This window comes from Laetiporus sulphureus, assembly GCF_001632365.1.
Source record: "Laetiporus sulphureus 93-53 unplaced genomic scaffold LAESUscaffold_10, whole genome shotgun sequence".
In the NCBI taxonomy this organism is placed as follows: Eukaryota; Fungi; Basidiomycota; class Agaricomycetes; order Polyporales; family Laetiporaceae; genus Laetiporus; species Laetiporus sulphureus.
Window position 1 is genome coordinate 525,538 of NW_024468519.1, and position 23,143 is coordinate 548,680.

General features: G+C 53.6%; 11 protein-coding genes across 11 annotated transcripts; 5 read left to right on the forward strand and 6 right to left on the reverse strand.

Annotated features, from left to right (window-relative positions):
• Positions 1-1,529: 1,529 nt before the first annotated feature.
• On the forward strand, positions 1,530-3,014 carry LAESUDRAFT_52045 (uncharacterized protein). Its single transcript, XM_040902785.1, has 8 exons — positions 1,530-1,667; positions 1,723-1,770; positions 1,831-1,954; positions 2,032-2,189; positions 2,256-2,284; positions 2,351-2,395; positions 2,479-2,527; positions 2,598-3,014. The coding sequence occupies exons 1-8, from the start codon at positions 1,630-1,632 to the stop codon at positions 2,941-2,943; spliced, it is 837 nt and encodes a 278-aa protein (XP_040766465.1). The 5' UTR covers positions 1,530-1,629; the 3' UTR covers positions 2,944-3,014.
• Positions 3,015-3,733: 719 nt separating this feature from the next.
• Positions 3,734-4,792, reverse strand: LAESUDRAFT_723642 (uncharacterized protein). Its single transcript, XM_040908453.1, has 3 exons — positions 4,681-4,792; positions 4,365-4,624; positions 3,734-4,292 (listed from the first exon to the last, which is right to left on the reverse strand). Exons 1-3 carry the CDS (start codon positions 4,748-4,750, stop codon positions 3,915-3,917), a joined length of 708 nt encoding a protein of 235 aa, XP_040766466.1. The 5' UTR covers positions 4,751-4,792; the 3' UTR covers positions 3,734-3,914.
• Positions 4,793-5,186: 394 nt separating this feature from the next.
• On the reverse strand, positions 5,187-6,899 carry LAESUDRAFT_723645 (uncharacterized protein). The gene is made up of 3 exons (XM_040908454.1): positions 5,993-6,899; positions 5,428-5,935; positions 5,187-5,367 (listed from the first exon to the last, which is right to left on the reverse strand). The coding sequence occupies exons 1-3, from the start codon at positions 6,661-6,663 to the stop codon at positions 5,215-5,217; spliced, it is 1,332 nt and encodes a 443-aa protein (XP_040766467.1). The 5' UTR covers positions 6,664-6,899; the 3' UTR covers positions 5,187-5,214.
• A 564-nt stretch (positions 6,900-7,463) lies between these two features.
• Positions 7,464-9,444, forward strand: LAESUDRAFT_696977 (RabGAP/TBC; the record flags this gene model as incomplete). Its single annotated transcript, XM_040906289.1, has 4 exons — positions 7,464-8,170; positions 8,225-8,710; positions 8,765-9,189; positions 9,242-9,444. The coding sequence occupies 4 exons, from the start codon at positions 7,464-7,466 to the stop codon at positions 9,442-9,444; spliced, it is 1,821 nt and encodes a 606-aa protein (XP_040766468.1).
• An 839-nt stretch (positions 9,445-10,283) lies between these two features.
• On the reverse strand, positions 10,284-10,675 carry LAESUDRAFT_757443 (uncharacterized protein; the record flags this gene model as incomplete). The annotated part of the gene is made up of 2 exons (XM_040912300.1): positions 10,284-10,517; positions 10,565-10,675. The coding sequence occupies 2 exons, from the start codon at positions 10,673-10,675 to the stop codon at positions 10,284-10,286; spliced, it is 345 nt and encodes a 114-aa protein (XP_040766469.1).
• A 1,446-nt stretch (positions 10,676-12,121) lies between these two features.
• On the reverse strand, positions 12,122-14,443 carry LAESUDRAFT_811331 (uncharacterized protein). The gene is made up of 4 exons (XM_040914305.1): positions 14,028-14,443; positions 13,841-13,980; positions 13,438-13,784; positions 12,122-13,384 (listed from the first exon to the last, which is right to left on the reverse strand). The coding sequence occupies exons 1-4, from the start codon at positions 14,343-14,345 to the stop codon at positions 12,351-12,353; spliced, it is 1,839 nt and encodes a 612-aa protein (XP_040766470.1). The 5' UTR covers positions 14,346-14,443; the 3' UTR covers positions 12,122-12,350.
• A 295-nt stretch (positions 14,444-14,738) lies between these two features.
• LAESUDRAFT_52412 (uncharacterized protein) lies at positions 14,739-15,204 on the reverse strand. The gene has a single exon (XM_040902803.1). It carries the CDS (start codon positions 15,078-15,080, stop codon positions 14,838-14,840), a length of 243 nt encoding a protein of 80 aa, XP_040766471.1. The 5' UTR covers positions 15,081-15,204; the 3' UTR covers positions 14,739-14,837.
• A 1,366-nt stretch (positions 15,205-16,570) lies between these two features.
• LAESUDRAFT_696981 (NAD(P)-binding protein) lies at positions 16,571-17,822 on the forward strand. The gene is made up of 3 exons (XM_040906290.1): positions 16,571-16,648; positions 16,708-17,249; positions 17,314-17,822. Exons 1-3 carry the CDS (start codon positions 16,639-16,641, stop codon positions 17,626-17,628), a joined length of 867 nt encoding a protein of 288 aa, XP_040766472.1. The 5' UTR covers positions 16,571-16,638; the 3' UTR covers positions 17,629-17,822.
• Positions 17,823-18,019: 197 nt separating this feature from the next.
• Positions 18,020-20,468, forward strand: LAESUDRAFT_742405 (uncharacterized protein). Its single transcript, XM_040911192.1, has 8 exons — positions 18,020-18,810; positions 18,862-18,908; positions 18,960-19,036; positions 19,094-19,121; positions 19,171-19,177; positions 19,236-19,300; positions 19,359-20,021; positions 20,108-20,468. The coding sequence occupies exons 1-8, from the start codon at positions 18,094-18,096 to the stop codon at positions 20,283-20,285; spliced, it is 1,782 nt and encodes a 593-aa protein (XP_040766473.1). The 5' UTR covers positions 18,020-18,093; the 3' UTR covers positions 20,286-20,468.
• Positions 20,469-21,161: 693 nt separating this feature from the next.
• On the reverse strand, positions 21,162-21,748 carry LAESUDRAFT_723653 (uncharacterized protein). The gene is made up of 3 exons (XM_040908455.1): positions 21,669-21,748; positions 21,537-21,618; positions 21,162-21,480 (listed from the first exon to the last, which is right to left on the reverse strand). The coding sequence occupies exons 1-3, from the start codon at positions 21,713-21,715 to the stop codon at positions 21,172-21,174; spliced, it is 438 nt and encodes a 145-aa protein (XP_040766474.1). The 5' UTR covers positions 21,716-21,748; the 3' UTR covers positions 21,162-21,171.
• Positions 21,749-21,889: 141 nt separating this feature from the next.
• LAESUDRAFT_648403 (phosphatases II) lies at positions 21,890-23,092 on the forward strand (the record flags this gene model as incomplete). The annotated part of the gene is made up of 1 exon (XM_040904105.1): positions 21,890-23,092. One exon carries the CDS (start codon positions 21,890-21,892, stop codon positions 23,090-23,092), a length of 1,203 nt encoding a protein of 400 aa, XP_040766475.1.
• Positions 23,093-23,143: the final 51 nt, after the last annotated feature.

Here is a 23,143-nt window from a genome sequence, read left to right on the forward strand (position 1 = left end):
GAACCAACGCTGCATGGGCTCGAAGAGCGATTGCAAATGCACTGTCTCATGGTCGCAATGCTGAGATTGGTACGTTTGGTATTACCAGTCAATCTCCGAGCATCTATCGTAACACCACCTTGATTATCTGGCCAGAACATCTACATTCAAGCGTGCCACTTTAGGTTACGCATATGCGTCACTGACAATGCCGAGAAACCATGTTGTGGGAAGTCAGCTTGCGCGCCTCATTGTTCATGAAACTTACGGGGACGGGCTATTCGGTAAGAAAACATTCGTTACTCAGCAGCAACCGGTTTTTATAGGACTGCACCTACGAAATGGGGTGTCTCAAGCTCATTTCGCGCGCGCTCAGAGTAGAGGAGCCCATCGTCGGGAAGTCTCCGACTGCAAAGCACCCAATGCTGTCGTAGGTCAAATACGTGTTGTCGGCGCATTCCCTCCGATCACGGAAGAACCCTTCAATGAGGAGCGCTCGGCGTATGCAATGATTCAGCTCCACGCTCTCCTGGGTGCAGAACGGAGAGACCCTGAGTCTTGTACATATTAGACCTGAAACCAATGTTCCGGATAAGTTGCTATCAGAAGTCGAGGATCATCGACTTGCCCGCCAAAGCTAGTGCTTTGACTAGAAGGATCTAGACGCTTGGCTTTCGGAAGATATCTACGTCAAAAAGCGCAGTTTTCAGAAGACAACAAAAACAGTCCGTGCCTTTCATCAAAAGCCGGTCGGGTGCAGCGCGGCGAGTCGGAATGCTGGCTCGATCCCGCCGGCTCAGCTACACGTGGAACCAGTCGCAGCGGCAAGCTTCAGCGGGGCAGAAATACCGTGATGGGAGATAGAACTAGAATCTCACAATCCACCAATGTAATCTCGGCGGCAAGTGATCTGATCTGGAGGCTGCATGCCCCGATCCCAACGGAACCTGCAGTGCATCGAGGTCGATGATATTAATTTTGCATGTTGCATGGAACGCTGACCGACGCATCGCCCAAGGTAAGAAATGGTGACCGTCAGATATCTGTGATCAGTCGCCATCCGAAGAGGGACTCGATGTAGCTTCTCCCGCCGACACCTAGAAGGAGCAATTAGTCACAAGTGTTGACCAAAATTACAGTCCCGAACAACGCATGGGAATGCTTCACCGTACTGAACCAGCAGGTGACCCGGATATCCGGGAGCTAAGGGTGAAATGCGAGTGGAAGATTGTCCGATGCTTCGACGTTCCTTGAACTTCCCAGTCCGTCGGAACATGGCTCTCTCGTGCACTTCGTTTGCTTCTTGAGTTCGACAGGAAGACCGACAGTTGCAAGGAGGTCCAGAAGCGGAGTCAGGCCGCAATTGATTGTCCGAGATGACGCCAACAAGCGCGGGATATGCTGCGAACATTAATGCAAACTTAAGTCCGCACTGGCATGAGAGTCGTAGCTAGGGAGTAGACGCGGTCATGTGACCGTGGTGCGTCGGAACAGCCACCGGTCTCTGGCCCAGCGACGCCGCGATGAATTGACTGTGAACCGTATGTTCGGATGTTGCCTGTCTCCATTTTCTTGCAAGCTGATCCGCTGTGAATCTCCTAGGAAACTGATAGCGTACCTTGGAACAACTTGTGCTTCAGTTCTCTCTAAATGGTACTGCCAATGTCCTCTCTCCGCCAACCTGAAAGGTAAATTGACCGATGGCCGAACAAATGGTGTTGCTTCCAACCTCGTCGAATATAGATACCTCGCGATCGAAGTTTGTATTGACTCGGTAGAGTCCGCTATCTCGTATGCCCTGCCGCGTTGCAAATTGGCGCACTATGTAAAGCTGACCTGACTCCGTTCTAGCGCCGTTCGCGGCGGTGCCGATAGACTGGAGCTATGCGGTAACCTTGCACTTGGTGGTGGTACGACGCCAAGTCTCGGTCTCTTCAAGATGATAAGACAAGCTACCCTTAATGTCCCAGTTATGGTAGGCCACGACCATTCTTAGGATGTCTATGAATAGATACTAGAAACTTCGCGTTTTCCGTCTATGCCTTCCCCCAGGTGATGATTCGTCCGCGTACTGGAGATTTTTGCTATACTGAGGATGAAGTCAACATTATGATCGAAGACATCCGTGTTTTCAAAGAGGAGGGCGCATCCGGCATAGTATTCGGCATTCTGACAAAGGAGGGCTCAATCGACACAGCCCGTACCACGAGGTGACTGTATTGTCAAGGGTTGTCGGTTTAGTTCAAGTCGAGCGCTCATGGGTTCGCGTCTTCTAGACTGGCTCGGGTGGCGTCGCCGATGCAAGGTGAGCTTGTCGCTATGGTCCACTATTAGCATCAAACTGCCGCGAAATCATAATGGTCGTCAAAAGTCTGCTTCCACAGAGCATTTGACATGACGCCGAACCTCCTCACAGGTATGCAACGGTTTATTTACATCAGATGTTGGATTTATCTACATCAGATGTTGATTCATGTATTATCAATGTCATTTTTGCAGCACTCCACGATGTCCGTACCATCCCGCATATTACGCGGATTCTGACGAGGTGGGTCTTCGAGAATTCAAATACAACTACCAATCATTCTGCCGCTGATAATAGTTCCTGGCCGCCGTAGCGGTGGCTCTCCAACCATCGACGTCAGCACGCTTCAGACAATCCTACAGGCTGCTTCCGACAGCCCGAAAGGAGACCATCGTAGTTCGCCGACGATTCTCCCCGTATCTGGAATCAACGCTTCGACTGTGAAGCCGCTCTTAGACGCCCTTCTCCCAACTCTCTCTGAGATCCACCTCAGCGCTGGCAGGTGGATCCCGAGCAAGATGGAGTATCATCGAGACGGAATGGGGATGGGGATCGAAGACGGAGAATGGGCTGTATGGCGTACAAGCGAGGAACACGTCCGCGAAGTGAGAAGGATAGTGGATTCGATGTGTACGCAAGATGCACAAGGGATGTCGTAAGGAGATACTGGACTTGTACGCGTCGAGCAAGCCAGAGTAAATGCTGACATACGTACTATAGGTTCTCGTACATAGATCATGTATAACAATTCAAGTTTTTGGCCAAACCGCTTCAGATCTGCATCAATGGGTGCATATGATCTCAACTAAGATTAAAACCAAAAAGATCAGCAAAACATGATGCACGAAGAGGACAACCTGATCCCCGGGACCAACGTACAGACCGCGTCCTTCGCTCTCCCACAGAGATAAATCCTCCGCCTGAAGCCTGAAGAACCTCCGAGTGGCCAAACGTTAACGGAAGGTAATGCAAGATCTTGTCACGCATTAGTCACATCTTGCCGTGAAACTCCGATGTGTCGGCAAACGCGGCAAGTCGGCAGATGAGTGATCGGCTGGAGCTGGATTCCAAGCGGCGGTGGCTGACGCGCGTCACGCAAAGCATGCCGGCTCACAAACAAACCTGGTCTTTTTATTATGCGGATGGACTCTATGTGAGGATTCTTCACTACATAAAGTGGAGGATGCAGTCAAGAGGGACGGTGTAGATCTACGGATTTCGAATGCAGCCGCAGTGATTGTCGTTGTACAACACGATCGCGACCACTCGTACTCAGTACTCAGTACTCATCCGACTAGCTGTCGGAGTGATGTCGAGGGGTTTCTGCCATGCAACAAACATTAATGGCATTTTGGTTTTATTCTATCTGAGTGGACTAGAGCTCCACAGACAATTGCTCAGATTGGGGCTGTTTTACAGGAAACACGAGCGTGGCTGGATATGTAGGCTGCGCATCAGACGGTCTTCACCGCTTCAACCTCATTTCCAAATCCTCTAAACCCCTCTCCCAAAACGAAGACAGCAACACGCAATGATAATAACGAAGATGAATTCATAAGGCAGATACATGTACAACAGACTCCATCCACATGAGTTAGAAAGACCCAGACATGAAAGTCCACGAAACCCGTCAATGACCAAGACTCTCATAAAAACGAACGATCTGACCAATCCCGGGACAAACCGCCAAACGGACGCGCTCGCTCTCCCGACTCGTAATCACCTTTCCCTTGCTCTCAAACCAGGCGCCCGTGCCGCCGTCACGCATCAAGTCGCTCCTGGCCTTGACGAACTTGGCGAGGCGGTCCCGCTGGATCGACCATTTCAGCCTTCGCATGGTGGCTATTAGCGAAGTTGAGACCACAGATGACGTCGATTCCTCCGGAAGCACTTGCGCGGAGTAAATATTCAGAAGCGACCGTGCGGAGCGCTTGCGCAGGGTAGATTCAATGATGTTACCCGCGTGAGTACGCTGAAGACGGCGGGAGGTCTCATACTGCGACACCATCTGTGCGACCGAGATGAACATTCAATAAGATATGCGAATATCCTGACGAAAGAAGTGGTTGGTGCAGCGTACGTGCTGAGAATGAAAATACATCCCTGCCCTCCATCTTCTCTCAATGCCCAAACCGCGCATGATGTTTCGCCGCACCAAGTCAGCGACGGTGGGCCGCAGAGGCATGCCACTGGGACTTTGTCCGAAGAGCGAATGCGATAGCCGAGACGGCGCCACGACATGCAGCCGCAAACGGTGTAGGACAGGGTCTTCTACGTAATGAGCGAGTTCCGGGGAGACTTGCGCCAGAATGGATAGGTCGGGAATGTCAAGGAATGATACTGTCAGCAGATTAATGAGCCATTTCGATGGACCGCCGTGCAAGTGGAGACCGCACAAATATGAAGCAGTATCTCCGGAGGTATTGCCAGAAGCCAGCTGGACGTCGAGAAAAGCTCTTTCGCCATCTCGAAAAGTAGGTTTACGACAGACGAGGTGGTGGAACGAGACAGAGCAGCGTCGGGATAGAAGAGCGACGCGGGATAGAAGAGCGACGAATGGGGCTCTGGAGGCACGTGCCACTGCGGGCAAGTGACGTAGGGCGTCAATGGCTGTGTGCCACAAAGGTTCCTCTTCCCTTGTTGCATCGATGCATGATGTACAGCAACTTTGCTTAGCAGATGTGCCCGCGACTTATGCAGAATCAGCTTTGAGGACATATTCGTAGCGGGCATGAAGTCGAGCAATGCAATGGACGAGGTCTACGAGAGCATGATAGCCGGGGCATGCATTAACGTTGGGTATGATAGTATCCTACATCACATCACATTGCATACGAGAAAGTCAACTGAGCAGCACGTCAACTTCAAAGCCACACCACGAAGAAACAGCTGCTACCTACCAGGAAAACACAATAATAATACACACCGTCTCACGCCGCTGCATTCCGAGCATTCGCTCGACCACCTCCAGGTCTCTTCCTTCCGCCGCGGCCAGGGCGCCGTGCATTTCGTTTCGCTTGGCAAAAGTCGCAGAACCAGGACCCCGACGGAGCTTCTGGCAATCCGATACAAGGCAGATGGAACTGCGTATCACAGTAAGTCAACACAATGCACTACCTATCTTTCCCATAAGAAGCACTTACCCATTCCCGTTCGCAATTCTCTCCGTCGCAAGCAACCATGACCCCGTAGTTGAATCCATTGCAGTAGCAATACGTGCGCCCGTCGTCGGCTTCGCCATCACCCTCCGTCCCTCCATGCACAGATCCCTCTCCTGCTTCCACCACAACACCGTCGGCATAGTTCCGCGCGACGGGCATGCCAGGGCCCTCGAGCTGTCCGTGGGTCCAATCCGTGGCACCGTTCACGACACGTGAGTTGTTGGTACCTTGAAGACCGTTCGCATATGGTACAGGAAGGGAGGGATGGGCAGCGGACGGCGGACCTTCGTACACATCGTGTCGAGGCGAGTCGACTTGCACAGCGGCATGATCATTGTTCGCAGTACGCATTCGTTTGTTGGCATTTCCGTTGGTTCGTCCATTAGCGGTCTGTCTTGACGTGGATGGCCCTGATCCTTGGTTTGCCAATTGTGGCAACGGCGAGGCTATGGAGACCAGCGACTCCGCAGGTGAGGGTGCGCGTTCCGGGCTATGATAAACTCCCAGTCAGTACGATGGCACTATATAGAGCAGGATGAAAGTCAACCGTTTAGTCCTGGCCGTATTGCGTGGTCTCGAGGCATCCACTATTCTCTCCTTCCTCGGCGTCCTGCCAACTGGGTCAGGATCGTCATCCTTTGCACCTGCTTTCCTCTTCTTGGTGGGGCTCGCATCAACTGCGCCATTGTTAGCAAAGTTGCCGTACACCCCAGCTCCAGCTCCTCGTCGCTGCCTCCGTCCGCCCTCGCCAGCAGTACCGAGGGGCATGTAGGAACGCGCGGCTACATGAGGATAGATCGTCTTCCTGCACAGCAGATCGATGCTGCCAAAGTCGGCGTCGGTGATCTCGTGTATAAGAGTCTTCATGTGCATCCTGTGTGCCCTGAGCCCGTCGGCCGCGTGGCACGCAACGCGAATCTTGTCCTCGCCACCGAGTTTGAGCCGCGTCGCCTCGTCCGCAATCTCGGCGAGCAGCCACAAGCGGTCTTCCTTGGATGCGACGTTGTTCTCGAGCATGACGGTGAGCTGGGTGATCTTGGTGGTGAGGACAGACATGGACGACGACAGCACGGCGTCGAGCTCGCGAAGATCGGCGAAGTTGCGCGAGAGGTCGAGCGGCAGGGAGTCGAGGGTGTGCGTGTACTCGCCCAGGATAGCGAGCGCGTGCGCTGTCGCCATCGAGGACGGCGTCGTGAGATTGGGCAGACGGCGGGACATGTCGCTGCCGCGCTGGTCGTCGATAGAAGCGATGAGCAGAATGGAGGGGCCGTGCACGGCGGGACGGGCGAATTTGCGTGCACGAGTGGGCTGGGAGCACGTGGCCTTCGATCGTTATTTCTCCATGTGGGTGTCGCGTGCGGCGCATCAAACCGAGCCCATCCAAGAAAGCAACTGCGCGACCCAGCGGAGTCCTGGATTGTGGTCCGTGCGCGCTCTGGGCACAGGATCATCCGTGCTACGGTCTATCAGAGTTGTTGGCTTGGAAGTGCAGCAGATAATTGAGTGCTGTGTCGTCGCGACCAAGCGAATTGTGGGAACGTCGGCACGATACCGCCCTCCGCAAAGTGGCGGCTGTGCGGAGTCGCTAACGGGCTGTCCATCGTGACAGTCTTGAGACTCTCACCCTCCTTTTTTGATGCTTTTATTCTAATATTCTACGCTCTTTTCTTATGGACTCTCCATCGTTCGTGGTAGTATCATCCTCGCCCGACCATCTCTATCCCTCGCCGCTCTCCACGCCGCCGCCCACCGCAACGAACACGCCGCTGCTCACCCCCGACGACTGCGAGTCGTCTGATTCAACCGATATCGTCACGATATATTCTATGTACGAGGAGGAATCAGGCAGCTGGTCTGCTCCCCCGCCCACCGTGGGCCACTGCTTCCGCCCGTCGAAAGACCACGACATCGACGTGACCGTCTTGGGCGTCGACGCTCCACAAGCGACTGCGAAGTGGGGTGAGAGGCCGCTCGAGGACAGCGCGTACTTCGAGACCGACGACTGGCAGCGCTCAAGCATGCTTGACAAGCCACGCGACTCGGGCGAGCCTGATGGGTTCAGCAGACCGCCGTCCAGCGACATCCGCATCCCCCGGACATCCCAGTCCGACAATCAAAGACTCTCAGTACCGCGGGTCCTGTCGAATTGCTCCTCGTTGTCCACGTCGACGGACAGTCGGATATCAGCTGGATACGAGCATGAGAGCAAGTACAGCGATGCCCTCAGTAACTTCACAACCAGCTCCTCCTCCGCATCCACGGGGCTTCCCAAGTCGCCACGACCACAGACTCTGGGCAGCCTGTCAGACGATGACACCCCCCGTGCATCCTCCTCAAGTACAGTGCAGCCACAAGAGAAGGCTTCAATAACGACTGCATCGCAACCGTCACTCTCATCCCCACCCGCTCCATCACAACCTCTGCTCACGCCGGTATCTTCTCCTCCTCGTCTCTCCACGGCGACGAGCTCGCCCTCAAGCGCGCCTTCAATAGCTCCCTTGCCGGGAGAAGACGCGGATGGTTTCCACGTTCGGTCGACATATGCACAACTGGAGACGTGCGGAGTGCGCGGGGATGGGATCGAGGAGGGCGTGGAACGGACGCGGGCGCGCGTCGGGGGTAGCCGCGCGAGCGAGCTGGCAGCCCTGCATGCTCTGGGCGACGAGACGGAGAAAAAGCGCGAGCTGACGCCGCAGGAAGTCGAGATGCTGGCAAGCTTGGATCGGTGAGTATGCCGGACTAGCTCGTCTTGTCCAGTCCTGGATTCATATTCTTTCAGATACGGGTTCTACGTGACGCCCTCGCACGACCGCATCATCCTACTTCCTGCCGCGCCGCTTCGCCAGCCCTTCACACGCCTCACCACCGCGAACACCTCTGGACCCTCCAGTGCGCCTTTGCTGCCATCTCTTCCACCCGTGCTACCTCCACAGAAGGAACTCTCCCGTGTAGCGAAGTGGGGGCGGATGCTGGAAGCCCGCTCGAGAGATACCGGGCGAAATATCGATTCCTGGGGCATCAAGCCGTCCAAGGAGCACAAACTGCGCGAGCGCACGTTCAAGGGGATCCCCGACCGCTGGCGCACTGCCGCCTGGGACACGCTGCTGTGCCGCTTCTCCAAACACGGCAAGGCGGAGACGAAACACCTGACAGATCAGTACTTCGAGGCGCTCGACCTCCCGTCGACGTACGATGTACAGATCGACCTGGACGTTCCCCGCACAATTAGCGGGCATGTGATGTTCCGGACGAGGTACGGGCAAGGGTGAGTCCTCAGATGTTCTTTGGTGGCGCAGCCGGTGATTTGGCTGCACTCAAGACAACGCTCGCTGTTCCACGTCCTCCACTCGTTTTCACTACATTGCGAGACATGTGGGTATTGTCAAGGCATGGGACCCATTGCGGCGACGCTTCTGTGTTATTTTGAGCCGGAGCGCGTATACGCCTCTCTGGTTCGATTACACGACGCGTACCAAATGCACACGATCTTCGGCCCGGGATTCCCTGGTTTGCTGGAGTCAATATATGTGCAGGAGCGGGTCATGGAGGAGATGTTGCCGGCGGTATATGCTGCGTTCAAGAAACACATGGTCTCGACGACCTCCTACGCGACGAAGTGGTACATCACACTTTTCGCAAATTCTGTGCCGTTCCAGACACAACTACGGCTATGGGATGCATTCCTGCTAGAGGGTTACGACATCTTCGTTGTGGTGGCTGTGGCGATTGTTTGGGTCTACAGAGGTATGTTGATATCTGTTCACGGCCTCATCGAGCTGCTGAGATTATGTCACAGACCACATCACATCGTCGCATGCGAGCTTTGAAACGGTGTTGTCTCTGTTATCGTCATTCTTCGTCCCTGAGGACGAAAATGCACTGCTCGCGTGGATCGAAAAAGTGCTCTCCGACAAGAAATTGCGGTCAAACATGCAGCAATGGCGGAAAGACTGGCAACGACTGGTCGCGTCCGGAGAACATAACAACGCGCTCCTATAGCGCATACTTGCCGTAGCGCGAGAAGATATGTGGTGCGACGCTTTCGGCCCTATCGTTATATTGTCTGGAATACTGGGGACTTTCGCTTTCTGCCAGCTGATCGTTGTGTCTCTGCTGTTCGCATTCTTGCATTGCATCGTATCGCATTCATCACGGACTCTGTTCGCAGGTCCTAATCATCTTCCGCCTCGCAGTACACTCATCTCGCGTCCTCGTTGCACTTCTCGTTCATGTACCCTGCATGTCGTTCAACTAGCCTCCATGGATATACCAGCAATGATTCGGAGCCGTCTTCTGTCCTGTGAGCTGATATTCACTTCAGGCTGCGTGCACCGCGAGTCATATCATCCCGGAAAGAGAATGTTCTCTGTCATGCCCGGTGCCCGACAAATCCTGCCACTTCAGCCAACAAGCTGGATATGCCTTGTGCTGTATGGAGAATCCAGAGGTGTGGTTAAGCGGTGTCAAATACGAGGGCGTCCTTGAGGGAGAGCATGCCTCAGAGACCGACCATCCCAAATACGTCCGGCCCTTGATCCAGGAAAGGCAAGGGCCCCCGAGGCACTGCCGCGGGGTCCCAAATATTGTCCCGATATGGCATCTTCCTTGTACTCTGAGCCAGGATTCGTTCCTAATCTCTCTTATAAGCTCCTCCCATCGCAACCATGCTCCTTCATCAGTCTTCAGCTCTTCGCCTTCGCTGGCTAGTCGCGAGCACAGCACCCATCCGCCCTCACAATCCACTCAAGGCACACCCGGGCTCGCCATTCTATTCGGTCGCCCTCTTTGCGCGCACAACACCTACCTAATTGCCTCGCACCCTTCACGCTCATTTGCCGCTACACCATGTCGTCATGCAAGACCTCGTCGCCCTCGTCGCCCATGTCGAGCTTCTTTGGGACCGCGCCCGCCGCGCCACACGCATTTTCGTCGTTCCACCAGTCTCCCCGCGACAACCACCAGATGTTCGCGGCGCTCATGTCGTCGGGCCAGAGTAGCGCGTCGGGCAGCCGCATGATGTCGGGCAACCCGCTGAAGAAGCTGTTGAGGAGGAAGTAGGGCGTCGACATCCCCTGCTGCGTGAGGCGTAGCCCGCAGGCACGGCATCGATCTACCTCACAGGCGCGGCAGGATTGCCGTCTATCCCATCCTGTAGCCACCGGCACGCTTGGATCCAACACCTTAGAGTGGAGGGGAAAGGGGACAGCGTGGTCGCATCCGCGGTCATCATCTCGGTAGACAAAACGAAGGCCGCTCTTGTCCCCATCCCTGTCCCCGGTCGCGTCTTCATCAGTCTCAGCGTTCGCGCATACATCTCGGTCTCTGATCTATCTGTCATCTCGCTGTCTTGTTCCCCACTGTAGCCATAGCTTTCCATCATGTTTCACCTTGAGCCGTGACCTCGACACCGGCAATATCCTCTCCTCTATCTACTTACAGTACTGGCTCCACGGACGTCTATGTTGATATAATCACGGGCTCTGTTTAGTTGTATTCTGTAGAATTTCATTCTTCTCTTGCAAGACATGGTGTGAGGCGGTATGATCCAGGACGATTGACGCAGTACGGTGTGAAGGCGGTTTCGTGAGCTACGCGCGCGCCATCGAATTTGTTACAATCTGTGATCGTGAGCGGGGAACGAGGCCGTGGGCGTTGTTGGGGACGACGTTGCGCTGATGCGAGCTGCTGATTCTGATGGGTCAAATGCTCTGGACTTTTGAGTTCTAACGCTGATGAGACGGGGTTTCAGGAGAACGGCTGCGCATAGACTCACTCGTCGTCAGTCTTCGCCCGAACCGTCAGCCTCATAAAATTGAAGCAAAAAAACTCAATACGGAACATGACGACATATCAAGTCAGAATCGCTTACCAGCACAGCAACCCGGAGCAAACGGAGGGAATGACAGAACGATCTGTCATCAGTACAGAGGAACAAAAAAGACGTCCTGAGGCGGCGGCGAGCCCCCATCATTCTGCGGTATGCGAGACCGCTGGTCGATGTGCAGTGCAGGGTGATGGGCAGATGGCAGTGAAGGCAAGGACTGCTCTTCGGCCATTGAAGCGACCTGTCAAGCTTGCCGACAGTCAGTGCTCCGCTAACACGGGCATTGCTTACTGGATTTTATCATGCCAACACGCAGAGCATGTATCAGCTGAATTCCAATTGTCATGAACAGATGACGGCATTGAAGGCAAGGACTCCTCTTCAGTTATTGGGAGCGGCCTGTCCAGCTTGCCGACAGTCAAAGCTTCACTAACACGGCCATTGCTTACCGGATTTCATCATGCCAACACGCTGAAAATGCATCAGCTTTACGTTAATGCCAAAGTTACCGAAGAGGAGTGGACGACTGGACGTGCCGGACAAATGCAACACATGAGCAGCGTCAAGGATTGCAAATGAGCCTCGGATCTCAGAATCAGACAGATGCGTCGGTTCCCGCACACCATGCCGTTCTAGCATATTCCGGGCTATGCGCGAACCTCAGTCTCATGCGCGGAATTAGTGCAAGTGGCATATACATAGATAAAGCAACGAGCATAAGCGATGGCGGTCAAGGTCGAATGGAATAATCATCAGGCTGTGGCATCCGAGTCGCGGTCTCGTGACCGTGTCGTGCATCAGTGGCCACCCTAAGGCTGCGGCCACGGATCCTATGAAAGCACCGATCATTGTTCTGAGTCAAAGTCAATAGATTTGCAAAGGCGACTTGTGTTTTTCGGATTATTACATACGGCCGGTCAGCGAGTCAGTGCTGGAATGTACATACATGCTACTGCTTAGGCTGCGATTTTGCCCTACATATGTTCCATTGGTCCGTCATGATAGGTTCCACGTGTGCGTACGATGTGTGTGAGTGCAGAAAAGAAACAAGCGAACGGAAAAGACACCAAAAAGATCAATCTTACATCGACATCGCCTCCAGTCTGCGACGCAGTCCCTCGCGAACGACGAGCCATTCCAGCTGCGTCATACCATTCTCAATGAGCTCGTCCCTCTTGGTACCCCATGATTCTTGCTTGAAACAGAAGCGATCGAGGGCATTTTCGGTAGACAATCCACATGCCATGAATAGCCCGAGATGGCGTCCCAGAGGCTGCCGCAAGCCAGTGAGAAACGCGTACATGGCTTGAGCGTTTTCGTTCCCTGGGGCCACCCTGAAAGCGGTAGAGGGCTGAGACGTCTCTAACCTGACTTGCGGGACTACGCCTAGATCAGCACCTCGTGAGGCCGCATACTCTTTGAACCCTGCTGCCAGCGAATACCAGCGCGAGGTGTCCACGTTGTGGTGCTTATGTAGCCACTTTCGGAAGGGCTGCCAGCTGTAAAGACGGCCAAGTGCACAGAGCACATCGAGATCCTCGCTGGTCTTGCATCCAAATTCGAAAAACGCGGAAGCAAGGCTGGTAAGGCCCAGGGGGGAAAGGAAAGCGAATATGGAATGAGTGACGACGGGGACGTTCGAACCGATGACCTGCAGCGTGACGGGATGCTCAAACTCCATAGATGCGAGTGCCTGGGCATTGATGTTGCTCTCAGGGAGTCCTTGAGGTTCATCGAAGCCATCGAAAGCTTGGTCTGACGTTGTGTTTCCGTCAGTAACACGGGATGGTGCAGGAGGGAACAGTGGATCACCCAGCGTCTCGAGCTTCGGGACAGGCTGCGTGCCCTCGCGAGGACGGATGACAGGCGATTGCGGTGGATAGCTTCGAGGAGGCGTAGGCTGCTGCAAGCTCGTAGAAGACAACATCCCTAGCGGCGGCGGCGGCGGCGTCTCGCGCTTCGTAGGACTCAGAGCAACATTCTCAGCTGGTAACGAGTCCACCATCATGTCGTCGTCGTTTTCGGGCCATTCGAGAGACGGAACGGGTGATGGTGAACGATCTGGCTCTTCAACACTCGAAGAACGAGAGGCTGGTGTAGGTGAAAGGCTGGTATCTTGCATGAAGTATGATGAGTGGATGTAATACTGGACCAAGCTAACAGCTTACAGAGGACATGCTCCACTTCCTGCTCTTCTGCGCCATCACTCATGTCTACATCTTCGGGTAGATCACCCTGATGAACCTGCGCACTATCCCCTTCCGCATTCAACATGCCGTCTTCGATCTTCATGTGGTCAGTATCGATGGAAAACTCGTCGATACCTGTGGCATCGATGACCTGAAAATATTCATCGTCACTCTCCAAATCGTCCTCCATGTCATTCTTTAATACTCTCGCTACCGTTCGGTCATCAATGCGCATGTACTCGGCGATGTTCCACTCTGGGAACCCTTGCTGCGCGAAGTAGCGAATCTGTGCGCGGCGCGAGCGTGGGATGTCGTGCTTTTTGACACTATTGGTGTATTAATACGAAGCAATATAACAAGAAAGAAGGCATGGGAGGCTCACGGTAACAGACGTGTTTTAGCAGCGTCATCAGAAACGGTTTGTAGAGTAGACACTAAGACACTCTGGCCAGATGACTCGGCTGCTGCACCGTGTTGACTAGTATGTGCCATCCAGATTGGCATGCACTTCCGTGCATGCGCCTGGAGAACGTTAGCTTAATTCAATGGACAGTGATAAATGCAATTACCCGTAGACAGTGTGCATATGAATGGGAATATAGTTTGCACCCGGGACAGTGAAATCTGCCGGTCTTCTCGTTCCTCACCACCGTCAATGTTTCGGCAACTCCGGGAACGTTGGTGACTTCGCACTCATGCTCATGCAATCGCCAGTCATGATGATGTTTGAACTCGCCCATAATCTCTTTCTTACAACTGTCACAATAGAATGGGTCGACAGGTCTTCTGTGCAATCGCGCCGGTTTCGATCCGTCATTGCTCTGTTGAGTGCCAACACCAGGATCCTGCAGTGGCGGATCGGCATCAAGGGGCCAACTTGGAAACATGGCGACGCCTGATTTCGGCGTACGATCGAGGGTGCTTGAAGCGCGACTACAGTGTCCTTATGAGCGTTAAAGTAGCAAGGAAACGCGATGCGGAGAAGGTTTGAATCAATGTTCATTCTCGGAGGAACCTAAACTCGAGGCTCGGCTAATAGGTGCGAAGGAACACCAGTTAGCTCGGATCTTTGCGGAAACGTCAGCTTCTCTTATCACCAGGGCCCTGTCTCATCGTGCAGACTGCAATGAGAAATCTTGTGTGTAAATGTGCTGCTTGTAAGAACCGTAGCGGTATCGGACTGGAGAGTATACTTTTGGTCAAGACTCAAGATCAGTGACCCTCGGCAACTTGGCAAGGCGCCCACAAGCGCCCATAACTATCCTCAATTTGTACTGGAACGAGAAATCATACAATTCATCCCGCTTGCGGAGGAAATGCAGTACATTCCGGCTCTACGCTGCAATGAAAAAGGTAGAAACGCAAAATTTCTTAACCCATTAGCGGCACGTCGTGCACGCCGAATACGAGACCGACCATGCCTCCCTGCCTGACACGCTGTCGCCACTGCTCCTTCGTCTTCCAGGCTTTTGCGGCATTGCGAACTTCCAGTCGCGTAAGAGGGACGTTATCAGGCAGGTCGAGACCATCAACGCGAACTTGCCTCCGAGGCACGCATGAGGGCCCAGCCTGAAGAACGTCAGTCTCTCCTGCACGCTATACCATTGCGAGGGTCGTGACATTCTGGGTCAGGCAACAAATGTGGTCGTAGTCTGTTCGAGCGGCGTTAGGGGACTATATCATACAGTTTTGCGCGTGCATCTGCATTGAGGGATGTTGACCATATCGACGATGCCGTGCGTCCTCGGGGACTCGGAGGGAATGATATCAGCCTTCTATCATTGAGCGGCTTTAGCACTACGATGTCCGTGGCGTCTAGTACCACAAGCCGCGATGGTATTCCGTTCTATTCTTGAAAAGCGTTCCATTCATGCGACCCTTATGGACGATATGTTCGGCTTCATTCAAGAAAGCTACCTTTTCGCACTTTCGAAGCCTTCCAAGGCTGTATGGTGAATTAGAATGCAATCGGCCAGAATTAGGGTGACCTACTGGATCTCGACTGTCAGGAAGGACCTTATGAATTGCTTTCCGTTGTTCTTCTTCATGGAATGCCAGTGGCATCAATATAGCAGCAGTCAGGTGCGCACTGGCTTCTTATTTGGCGATTTGAGAGGCGACAAGCAGATAAGGAGAGCCTTACGGTACCGTGGCTGGCGAACAAAAAAAAACATCGCCGATCTAGCAATTGTACCGGTATGCGGGCCGCTCGAAGACTGTTAATGAAAACACGGACCGACGCAGCACAACCTGTGCAATGTCGCATGACATAAGCAACATGGACAGGAACGAAGCAAAGTGTGGCTTCACCTTTAATCAGAAGCTCGCGCTCTCAGTGGCCCGGGGAGTCCAATTTGAAGGTAATGTTCTTTATGTTTGGCATCATTGTGAGAGTGTTTTGATCAACATTTCTTCGTCCTCTGTCGACATCCACGGGAAACGAATTTGACCGAAGATCTCGCGAAAACTTCAAACGTGAACTGAGCGTGATGTCAATTCGCCCCCTCTCTCGTATCATTGATCACTGCTACCTTGAGTGCTTTATGATCGATTCCGTCTATGCCACTCTTCCTGAGCCAATCCTCGCCTTACGTGGCCTCATGATAGAAAATGACGATCCTATGCCGCTATTGACATTGCACTGGAGAAGGCGGCACCGACTGCTTGGCGGTGCATTACGTGAAAGAAGAGAGATTCCATCGTGCACACATGCCATTCATTAGTCTAGTCACAACATCGTTGACTAGTTTTTTGTGAAGGTTGACAGGAAGTATGGTGGGTATAAATTCGAGTCAATCTGAGACGGTGTGAATCGGCACTTTACGACATGATTTCGTTCTCAGGAACGCAAAGCGGTTTCTCCGCCGGTGTTCCATGGACAGATGCTATGAAATTCGGAAAAAGGCACGACCATTCCTTTGCGAAATGTGGCTGGCTCACCGGTATGATAGTCACCTTCTGTACCTGGGAGGAATACAGGTAACCGGCAAGCCGTCCACGTGCCTTGCAGATCAGGAGGCAAGAAGCCCTCCGATCAGGACGGTGAGGAGACCCGCGTGAACCGTTTATATAGGCAACGGGAATCTGGCGCCGATTGATTTGATTCATCGACCCATCTTCTCCTGGGCTCGAACCTATCCCGTGCGCTGTGCCCGCCTCGCAAGGCCTGCAGTGGTGAGCATGATCTCTGGTAAGTTCGATTATTATCAAGCGTCCTTTACGAACTAGTGACGAACGTCAGTTCGTCAGATACTCACTTCATGTCCACCGTACGGCACGATACCTATGCAACCATTGACCCGAGCAAAGCCGACCTATCAGGGAGAATCATCCTCATTACTGGGGCATCCAAAGGGATCGGAAAAGCCGCCGCGATCGCCTTCGCGCAGGCTGGCGTCTGTGGTCTCGCACTTCTCGCAAGGTCCGACCTTTCTGACGCCGAGGCATCCTGCATGGCGGCACAGCGGAGGGGCACAGAGCTCAGGGTGCTCAAGCTCACGGCGGACACGACGAAGGTCGATGAAATTGAGACCGCTGTTCAGAACGTGAAAAGGACGTTCGGACGCCTGGATATCTTGATAAATAATGCGGGCGCTAAAGAAACGGCTGATCTGATCGGCGATTCAGACCCGCAGGCATGGTGGAAGGTGTGGGAGGTGAACATCCTGGGGACGTACTTCGTCTCCCGCGCATGTCTTCCGTTGCTCATTGAGAGTGATGGCGATAAAACGATCCTCAACATCGGGAGCTTGGCCGCATTGCAAGCAGGTCAGTTCAACTCTGCATACAAGGTTAGTCAGAAGCCGGTTGTATGCGTTCCTGCAGTCACTGACACACTTGCACGCATCGCGCTAGGCCTCGAAGCTAGCGCTGTCGCGCTTCACAGAGATACTCGTTGCAGAATATGCAAACAAGGGCATCGTCTCGTATACGGTACATCCTGGATTGATTCCGACTGAAATGACCTTGGACATGCCTGATGCATTAAGAAAAGTTCTCCTCTGCGATACCGTGGAGCTCGCTGCTCATTCCCTTGTATGGTTGGTGCAAGAGCGTCGGGAGTGGCTAAATGGACGGTACGTCAGCTGCAACTGGGACATGGTCGAAATGCTGGCGAAGAGGCAGGAGATCATCGAAGGAGACAAGCTGAAGTTCAGGCTTATTATGTGACAAGATTTTATCTATGAATAGCTTACCGTGTGTGCCTTTTTTAACTTCTCTTTTTTTTCTTTGCCCCGAGGAGGACGTCATGCATGCCGACATGAATCCTAGAACAAGGTGGCATAGGCATGCCATGCGCAGCACGCCTCATTGTGAGCTAAGCGCAAGCGTTGAGGCAGGCTGCTCGTCCATTACGATGTTACAGAAGATCTTCCGTTGAAACATACGCCCCATAGACAGGTGCAACAAGGGAAAAGAACACGATGAATTTCGGTGCCAGATTTTGAATAGAGCAGTTCATGAACGACCCTACACGCCTACAAGCGCCCATAACGCGTCGGGCGCTCAGCGCGTGCCTCGTTGTCGACCTAGCAAGTAATTTGACCCAATTATGCACCTTCTTGTTCGAACGCGTCCATTTACGTCTCTCTGCCTCGCTATTCGCGTGCGCCACGGCGAGCTCGACGTTGTACCATGCCTCAGCCAGCACGACCGTTGGCGAACCTCTTTGTGTCCTCGTCAGACTACCTGAACCATCCTGGCCAAGTTCTAACTCCCAGAACACCACATACGCGTTCTGGACGAGCAGAAGAAGGCCGCAACGAGGGCGAGCGTTATGAAATGGTTCAAGACGAAGAAGAAGATGATCCATTCTTTTCAACTCCTGGTCGCTCGCCGCCCCGGGGATACCGGAGTCGAGGGGATGATCATGACATCATGAAAAATCGAGCAGCAAGGGTTACGGAGAAGAAGTTCGTGCAGCGCTACATGTTTCTCGCCGCCTTCATCATGGTCAGCTGCATTTTGGGGGTGATCTACATGACCTGGGACCGGGCTGAAGAGGTAAGCCACACCGCGGACCGCTCAACATCGCATCAAGTCTCGTCCGTTCCTTCCGCTGGTCCGAATGTACCCAGCAGTCGCATAATTTCTTATGAGAACTACACGGACTTCCCGCTCACGAGTGCGGATTACCGCCATGAGTGCTACAAGCTGTCGAACTTCATAGAAAGGAAAAAGTACTGGGCTCAGCCGCGGAACGGCCCAATCGACGTCGCGCACAAGGACGAGAAGCCTGGCGCTGGACGGTCGAAGATATGTTCACGCACTATCACATATATGCTGGATGGACATGTAGGTCTGTCGACAGATCTAGCGCTGATGGCTCAGGTAGCCGGGCTAGCTCGGGAGGTACGCCTCTTCGACTACACTCACCGGGACACGAGATGACACATGCGGCAGCGTGGTAGCACGTTATTTGTTGACGACACCTACTGGAATCGTGGGCTGTGAGCACGCTTGTGACACCGAAACTTTCAGCGCACTAAATCATGTGTCAGGTGGATGGATTACTTTGAAGACGTTCGTATTACTCAACCGGGTCCGGAGCCAGGCTGCATGCCACCTCCACCTGAAGGCCAGTGCTGCATCTCACGTACGAAGCCTCATTGATGCTTACCATAATCGCATACAGAACTAGTCGCATGCCCTCGTAGTGCCAGGTAAGATTGCCAGTTCCTCATTTCAGAATCATCCGTTTATGCATCCTAGACACTGGGTTGGTCTCCTTCGAATCATTCCGTGGAGTATTTCAGCCCATCTTGGTCTTCTTGCAGGTCGTGAGCTCAAGAACAGCAGCATTTCACTTTGGTGACAAGTTCGTGGAGACATTCGAAGACAAGTGAGGCCCTTCCAGAGCGCCTCTCTTCACAAGTTAAGTTTAAACACTGATTTTGTAGAGCTGCCGATGGTATCAATAGCCAAAGACCAATCTTTAATCGTGCAACGTATTCGCTCACGCACACAATTCGGCCAAACGCGCATACAGCTGCGTTAATTCGCGCAGCGCGCTTGGAGATCGCCTCCGTTCTCTCGCTACCCTCTGGTGATGATCATCATGCGGGACATAACCCTGAGCCTGAGCCCTACATCGGCGTACACCTCCGGCGCGGCGAGCGAACGATGCAATCTGACATGTACAACCAGCCGTACCTGCCTACATCCAACTATGCTCGAGCCGTACGCAACACTTGGACCCGACTTTACCCAGACTCGCCCTTGCCCTCGACATCTGCATCCCAACATCCTGACAGCGAGCTGGGACCGCTGCACTTTCCCGCACCTCCGATCACATACATCGCAACTGATTCGCCGGAGGCACTACGCGAGTATGTTACGGAGTTCCCGCCTGCAACGGCGGTATTTGCGCTGGATTTGAGCACAAAACCTGCACTACGTGCGATTGCGCCAGAGAGGGATTATGTCCAGGAGCAATTTGCGCAGGAGCCTGATGAGCAGAGGGCGGCGATGACAAGGGGCATGCTGGTTGATTTGGCACTCGTCAGCGGCTTGTGGGCAGTCGAAGGAGAGGTGGTCCCTGGTGCTGTGATTTGTACAATAAGGTGCGTAGTGCTCGTCTTATATGAGATTATTTGGTCAATCTGTTCTATGCATCCACTTCAAACTGATCATCTAAATACTTTCACAGTTCGAATACATGCAAGCTCTCCGCATTTGGCCTTGGATGGCATCGCGCGTTCGGCTTGGATGATGGTGGTGACCATTCCAACGGCATCGTCAATCATGCAAGGCGACGGTGGGTTGAGATTGAGTACGGACACGACTTCACGACTTCCCGGTGGAGAGCATTCGAGATACCTGCTTGACATTTTGAACGGCGTACTGATGGTAGAAGTCCCTTGGGACGGCGAAGGAGTGATCTAGGGCACTGTGACGGGTGAAGGTTGTATCACTGCTCCAGACTGTAGTATTGCCTCTGCCTCATTGACGTATGCTTCTATATACCAATATCTAGATCTTCTCATGTTCGACTTGCATTTTTTGGCGTGACAGGCTTTCTGAATGCGCTTCATATATGTTGGATCGACCGTGGTGCATTGTCCAACTCAGGCAGGAACAAGGGCGTTACATGCGAACGTGAATGAGGGCCATCGATATGTCCCCAGCGATGAAACCACAATGAAAATATTCGTAGCTTTTGTAACTACAGACGTCATGCTGCTTTGCTTGCCTTCGGGTCTTGAGAGCACTGCATGCATGGAGTCAGCCGGTGCAAGAGTGGTGCTCTGTGAGCAGATCCTCTTCGAAGAGCTTGTTGCGTCAGGGGACGTGTTGCAGAGCCCCGAGAGTTCATCCGAAAATTCATCAACGTGCAGTGGATGGTCGCGGAGTCATGCATCTCGGAAAAAGCAGGCGGAGGCGCCGTGCTTAGACTTGCCTGCGGCCGTCTCGCGAAACGAAAGTGACCCACATACTAACCTGAGAATCAGCCAGTTGCGTTATCCAGAGTTTTGTTAGAGTACCACGTAGCTCGATATAATCACTAGACAATATTTATGATTGTGGAAATAAAGGTTCCAACTTGTTCCAAAGCAAGCGAACTCAGATAGAGGATCATCATGGATGAAGAGGTCCAAGTCGCGTGCGTGAATTGACCGCGCTGGTGGCATGACCGCGACTCGGAGTTGGTCTCGCTCATCTGCCTGCTGTCGACGGCTGCTTGCAGGCATCACAATCTCTTCATCCTGCACATCATACATTGCTTCCCTCGAGCTGTAAATCGTACACGGTAATCCTGCCAAAGAAATCGGAGCTCTCATGAAACACCAGCTTCACTGCCTTCACGCCACGCTGCAGATCGGGCAGCTCGAAAATCTGCTTTCGGTTCACATCCTCTGGGTATATCTGCACAAGAGTCTGCCATATCGTCTTCTCTGGGCCCGTCTCCTCTGGAATCTCAACAGTACACCGCGTGCCCACGAAACCTCCTTGGAATGTGATGGCAAAGCGCTTAGGTAGGATGGGTGCGGGAAAAGACAGCTGGATGAATTGAGGAAGCCCCTATCGGCACGAGAGCGTTATCCCTGCTTGCTGCAAGAAACCACCGAAAATCTTACTTGCTGCGATGTCCAACATGTCTCGGGATCTCCGTCGGTGAGGAACTTCTTTCCGACAGACTTGTCAAGAGTCGAGCTCACTCTGACAGGAGGTCAGACCGTGTGGTCACAATTTGCAAACTTTCCGCTCACTTCACTCGAGTCTCCGATGTGATCAGTTGCTGGAGCTCGCTTTGCATTGTATCTGGAAACGCAAAGGGACGGGACTCCCGAACGTTTGGAACGCTCGAATCGTCGAGCAATAGACCCGGAATATAGCAGTTGCCCATCACGTGACGCATTTGCTCAACAGCGGGGTACCGCCTTCCTTTTCTCATTGTGCGTTGCTGCCACCGCGATATTCCATCTTCAACATGCTGAAGGCATCGTCCACAGTCCCAGAGTGGCTGATTCACTGTAACTCCCCCCCTCATATAGCCGCCGCCACTCAGATCCTCTCTCATCGCGAGGGGTCGCGTGCGAATGCGCGCAATGAATCGCGGCGTCGAACCCACCCATCCGCCGCGCATCGCCTCGTCCATCTTCTCCCATTTGTATCCGACAACGCCGATTTTATCAACTACTATTCTGTCTCGGTCGGCTGTAGCGCGCTCAATGAAGTGAGTAATCGTTATAGCGACATCACACCGTACGACCGTACACGCGTAGTTGTCTCGGAGGACGCGTTGGACAAGGGGGATCGCGCCTCTCTGGGCGGGCGTTATCTCAACGCGAACTGGGTGCGCGAACGTGCTGGTGGAAAGTGGTGGATCGCGACGCAGGCGCCTCTGCCTCGCACGGCGCACACCTTTCTCAGTGCCATCTCGAAGCCGATTGCTCTGCCTCACCTCTCTGCTGCACCTAGCGAAGCTCCAGCCATCGGTCAGAAGATTAGCAGGATTCGGACGGTAGTCCAGCTCACGCAGAACCTCGAGAGTGGCATGCGCAAGGCCCACGTCTACTTCCCAGAGCAAAAGGGCGAGTCCTGGGAGATTGTCCCTGAAGACGGGCGTCATGCGCCATCGCTGAGGGTCACCCTTTTGGAGACCAAACGGATCGATGACGCATTGTGCATCCAGAGCACTGTATCCATCGAGCCCCTCACCACCGTGCGATCTGAGCCCACCGTCTTTCGCCACATGCTCTACGGCACCTGGCCAGACCACGGTGTTCCCAACGAAGAGCATCGCTCAGCTCTGCTTAGATTTGTCCGCCTGGTGGACGAAGTGAATCGCGACCTTTCATCGCAGCCTCACCCGGAGGATCTGGACCCGGACCCTCCCATTATTGTGAACTGCTCTGCTGGCGTCGGACGGACGGGCGCGTTCATCGCATTGTGCTCGCTCTTGCGTGTTTACGGCTTCCTTTCCCTACCGGCATCACCGCCTGTCGCGTCGCCGCTGACGCTATCGCCACTGGGGCCGCTTCCGCAGGAACTGGAGGACGACTTAGTTGCGCAGGAGATTGACGCTCTCAGGGAGCAGCGGCCGGGTATGGTCCAGAAGCAGGATCAGATGGTATTCATCTATGAGATGCTGATGGCAGCGTTCGCTGAGAGGGACGGCTCGAGACGTTGAGGGGTCCGAAATGACCTGGACGGTATATTTTGGGGGATAGGATCTTGGAAG

Coding starts and splice junctions, on each gene's coding strand:
- LAESUDRAFT_52045 (XM_040902785.1), top strand. CDS start 1,630: ATGGTACTGCCAATGTCCTCTCTCCGCCAACCTGAAAG. Junction 1,771..1,830: donor TCGGTAGAGTCCGCTATCTC/GTATGCCCTGCC, acceptor ACTCCGTTCTAG/CGCCGTTCGCGGCGGTGCCG. Junction 2,396..2,478: donor GACGCCGAACCTCCTCACAG/GTATGCAACGGT, acceptor TCATTTTTGCAG/CACTCCACGATGTCCGTACC.
- LAESUDRAFT_723642 (XM_040908453.1), bottom strand. CDS start 4,750: ATGGCGAAAGAGCTTTTCTCGACGTCCAGCTGGCTTCTGGCAATACCT. Junction 4,625..4,680: donor GGAGATACTGCTTCATATTT/GTGCGGTCTCCA, acceptor ATCTGCTGACAG/TATCATTCCTTGACATTCCC. Junction 4,293..4,364: donor TGTATTTTCATTCTCAGCAC/GTACGCTGCACC, acceptor TCGGTCGCACAG/ATGGTGTCGCAGTATGAGAC.
- LAESUDRAFT_723645 (XM_040908454.1), bottom strand. CDS start 6,663: ATGTCCCGCCGTCTGCCCAATCTCACGACGCCGTCCTCGATGGCGACA. Junction 5,936..5,992: donor AATACGGCCAGGACTAAACG/GTTGACTTTCAT, acceptor AGTTTATCATAG/CCCGGAACGCGCACCCTCAC. Junction 5,368..5,427: donor AGAATTGCGAACGGGAATGG/GTAAGTGCTTCT, acceptor TGTGATACGCAG/TTCCATCTGCCTTGTATCGG.
- LAESUDRAFT_811331 (XM_040914305.1), bottom strand. CDS start 14,345: ATGTTTCCAAGTTGGCCCCTTGATGCCGATCCGCCACTGCAGGATCCT. Junction 13,981..14,027: donor CATATGCACACTGTCTACGG/GTAATTGCATTT, acceptor AACGTTCTCCAG/GCGCATGCACGGAAGTGCAT. Junction 13,385..13,437: donor GGAAGTGGAGCATGTCCTCT/GTAAGCTGTTAG, acceptor ACTTCATGCAAG/ATACCAGCCTTTCACCTACA.
- LAESUDRAFT_52412 (XM_040902803.1), bottom strand. CDS start 15,080: ATGTCACGACCCTCGCAATGGTATAGCGTGCAGGAGAGACTGACGTTC.
- LAESUDRAFT_696981 (XM_040906290.1), top strand. Junction 17,250..17,313: donor AGTTCAACTCTGCATACAAG/GTTAGTCAGAAG, acceptor GCATCGCGCTAG/GCCTCGAAGCTAGCGCTGTC.
- LAESUDRAFT_742405 (XM_040911192.1), top strand. CDS start 18,094: ATGCCTCAGCCAGCACGACCGTTGGCGAACCTCTTTGTGTCCTCGTCA. Junction 18,811..18,861: donor TAGCCGGGCTAGCTCGGGAG/GTACGCCTCTTC, acceptor CACATGCGGCAG/CGTGGTAGCACGTTATTTGT. Junction 19,301..19,358: donor GTGGAGACATTCGAAGACAA/GTGAGGCCCTTC, acceptor CTGATTTTGTAG/AGCTGCCGATGGTATCAATA.
- LAESUDRAFT_723653 (XM_040908455.1), bottom strand. CDS start 21,715: ATGCAAAGCGAGCTCCAGCAACTGATCACATCGGAGACTCGAGTGAA. Junction 21,619..21,668: donor ACATCGGAGACTCGAGTGAA/GTGAGCGGAAAG, acceptor ACCTCCTGTCAG/AGTGAGCTCGACTCTTGACA. Junction 21,481..21,536: donor CATGTTGGACATCGCAGCAA/GTAAGATTTTCG, acceptor TCGTGCCGATAG/GGGCTTCCTCAATTCATCCA.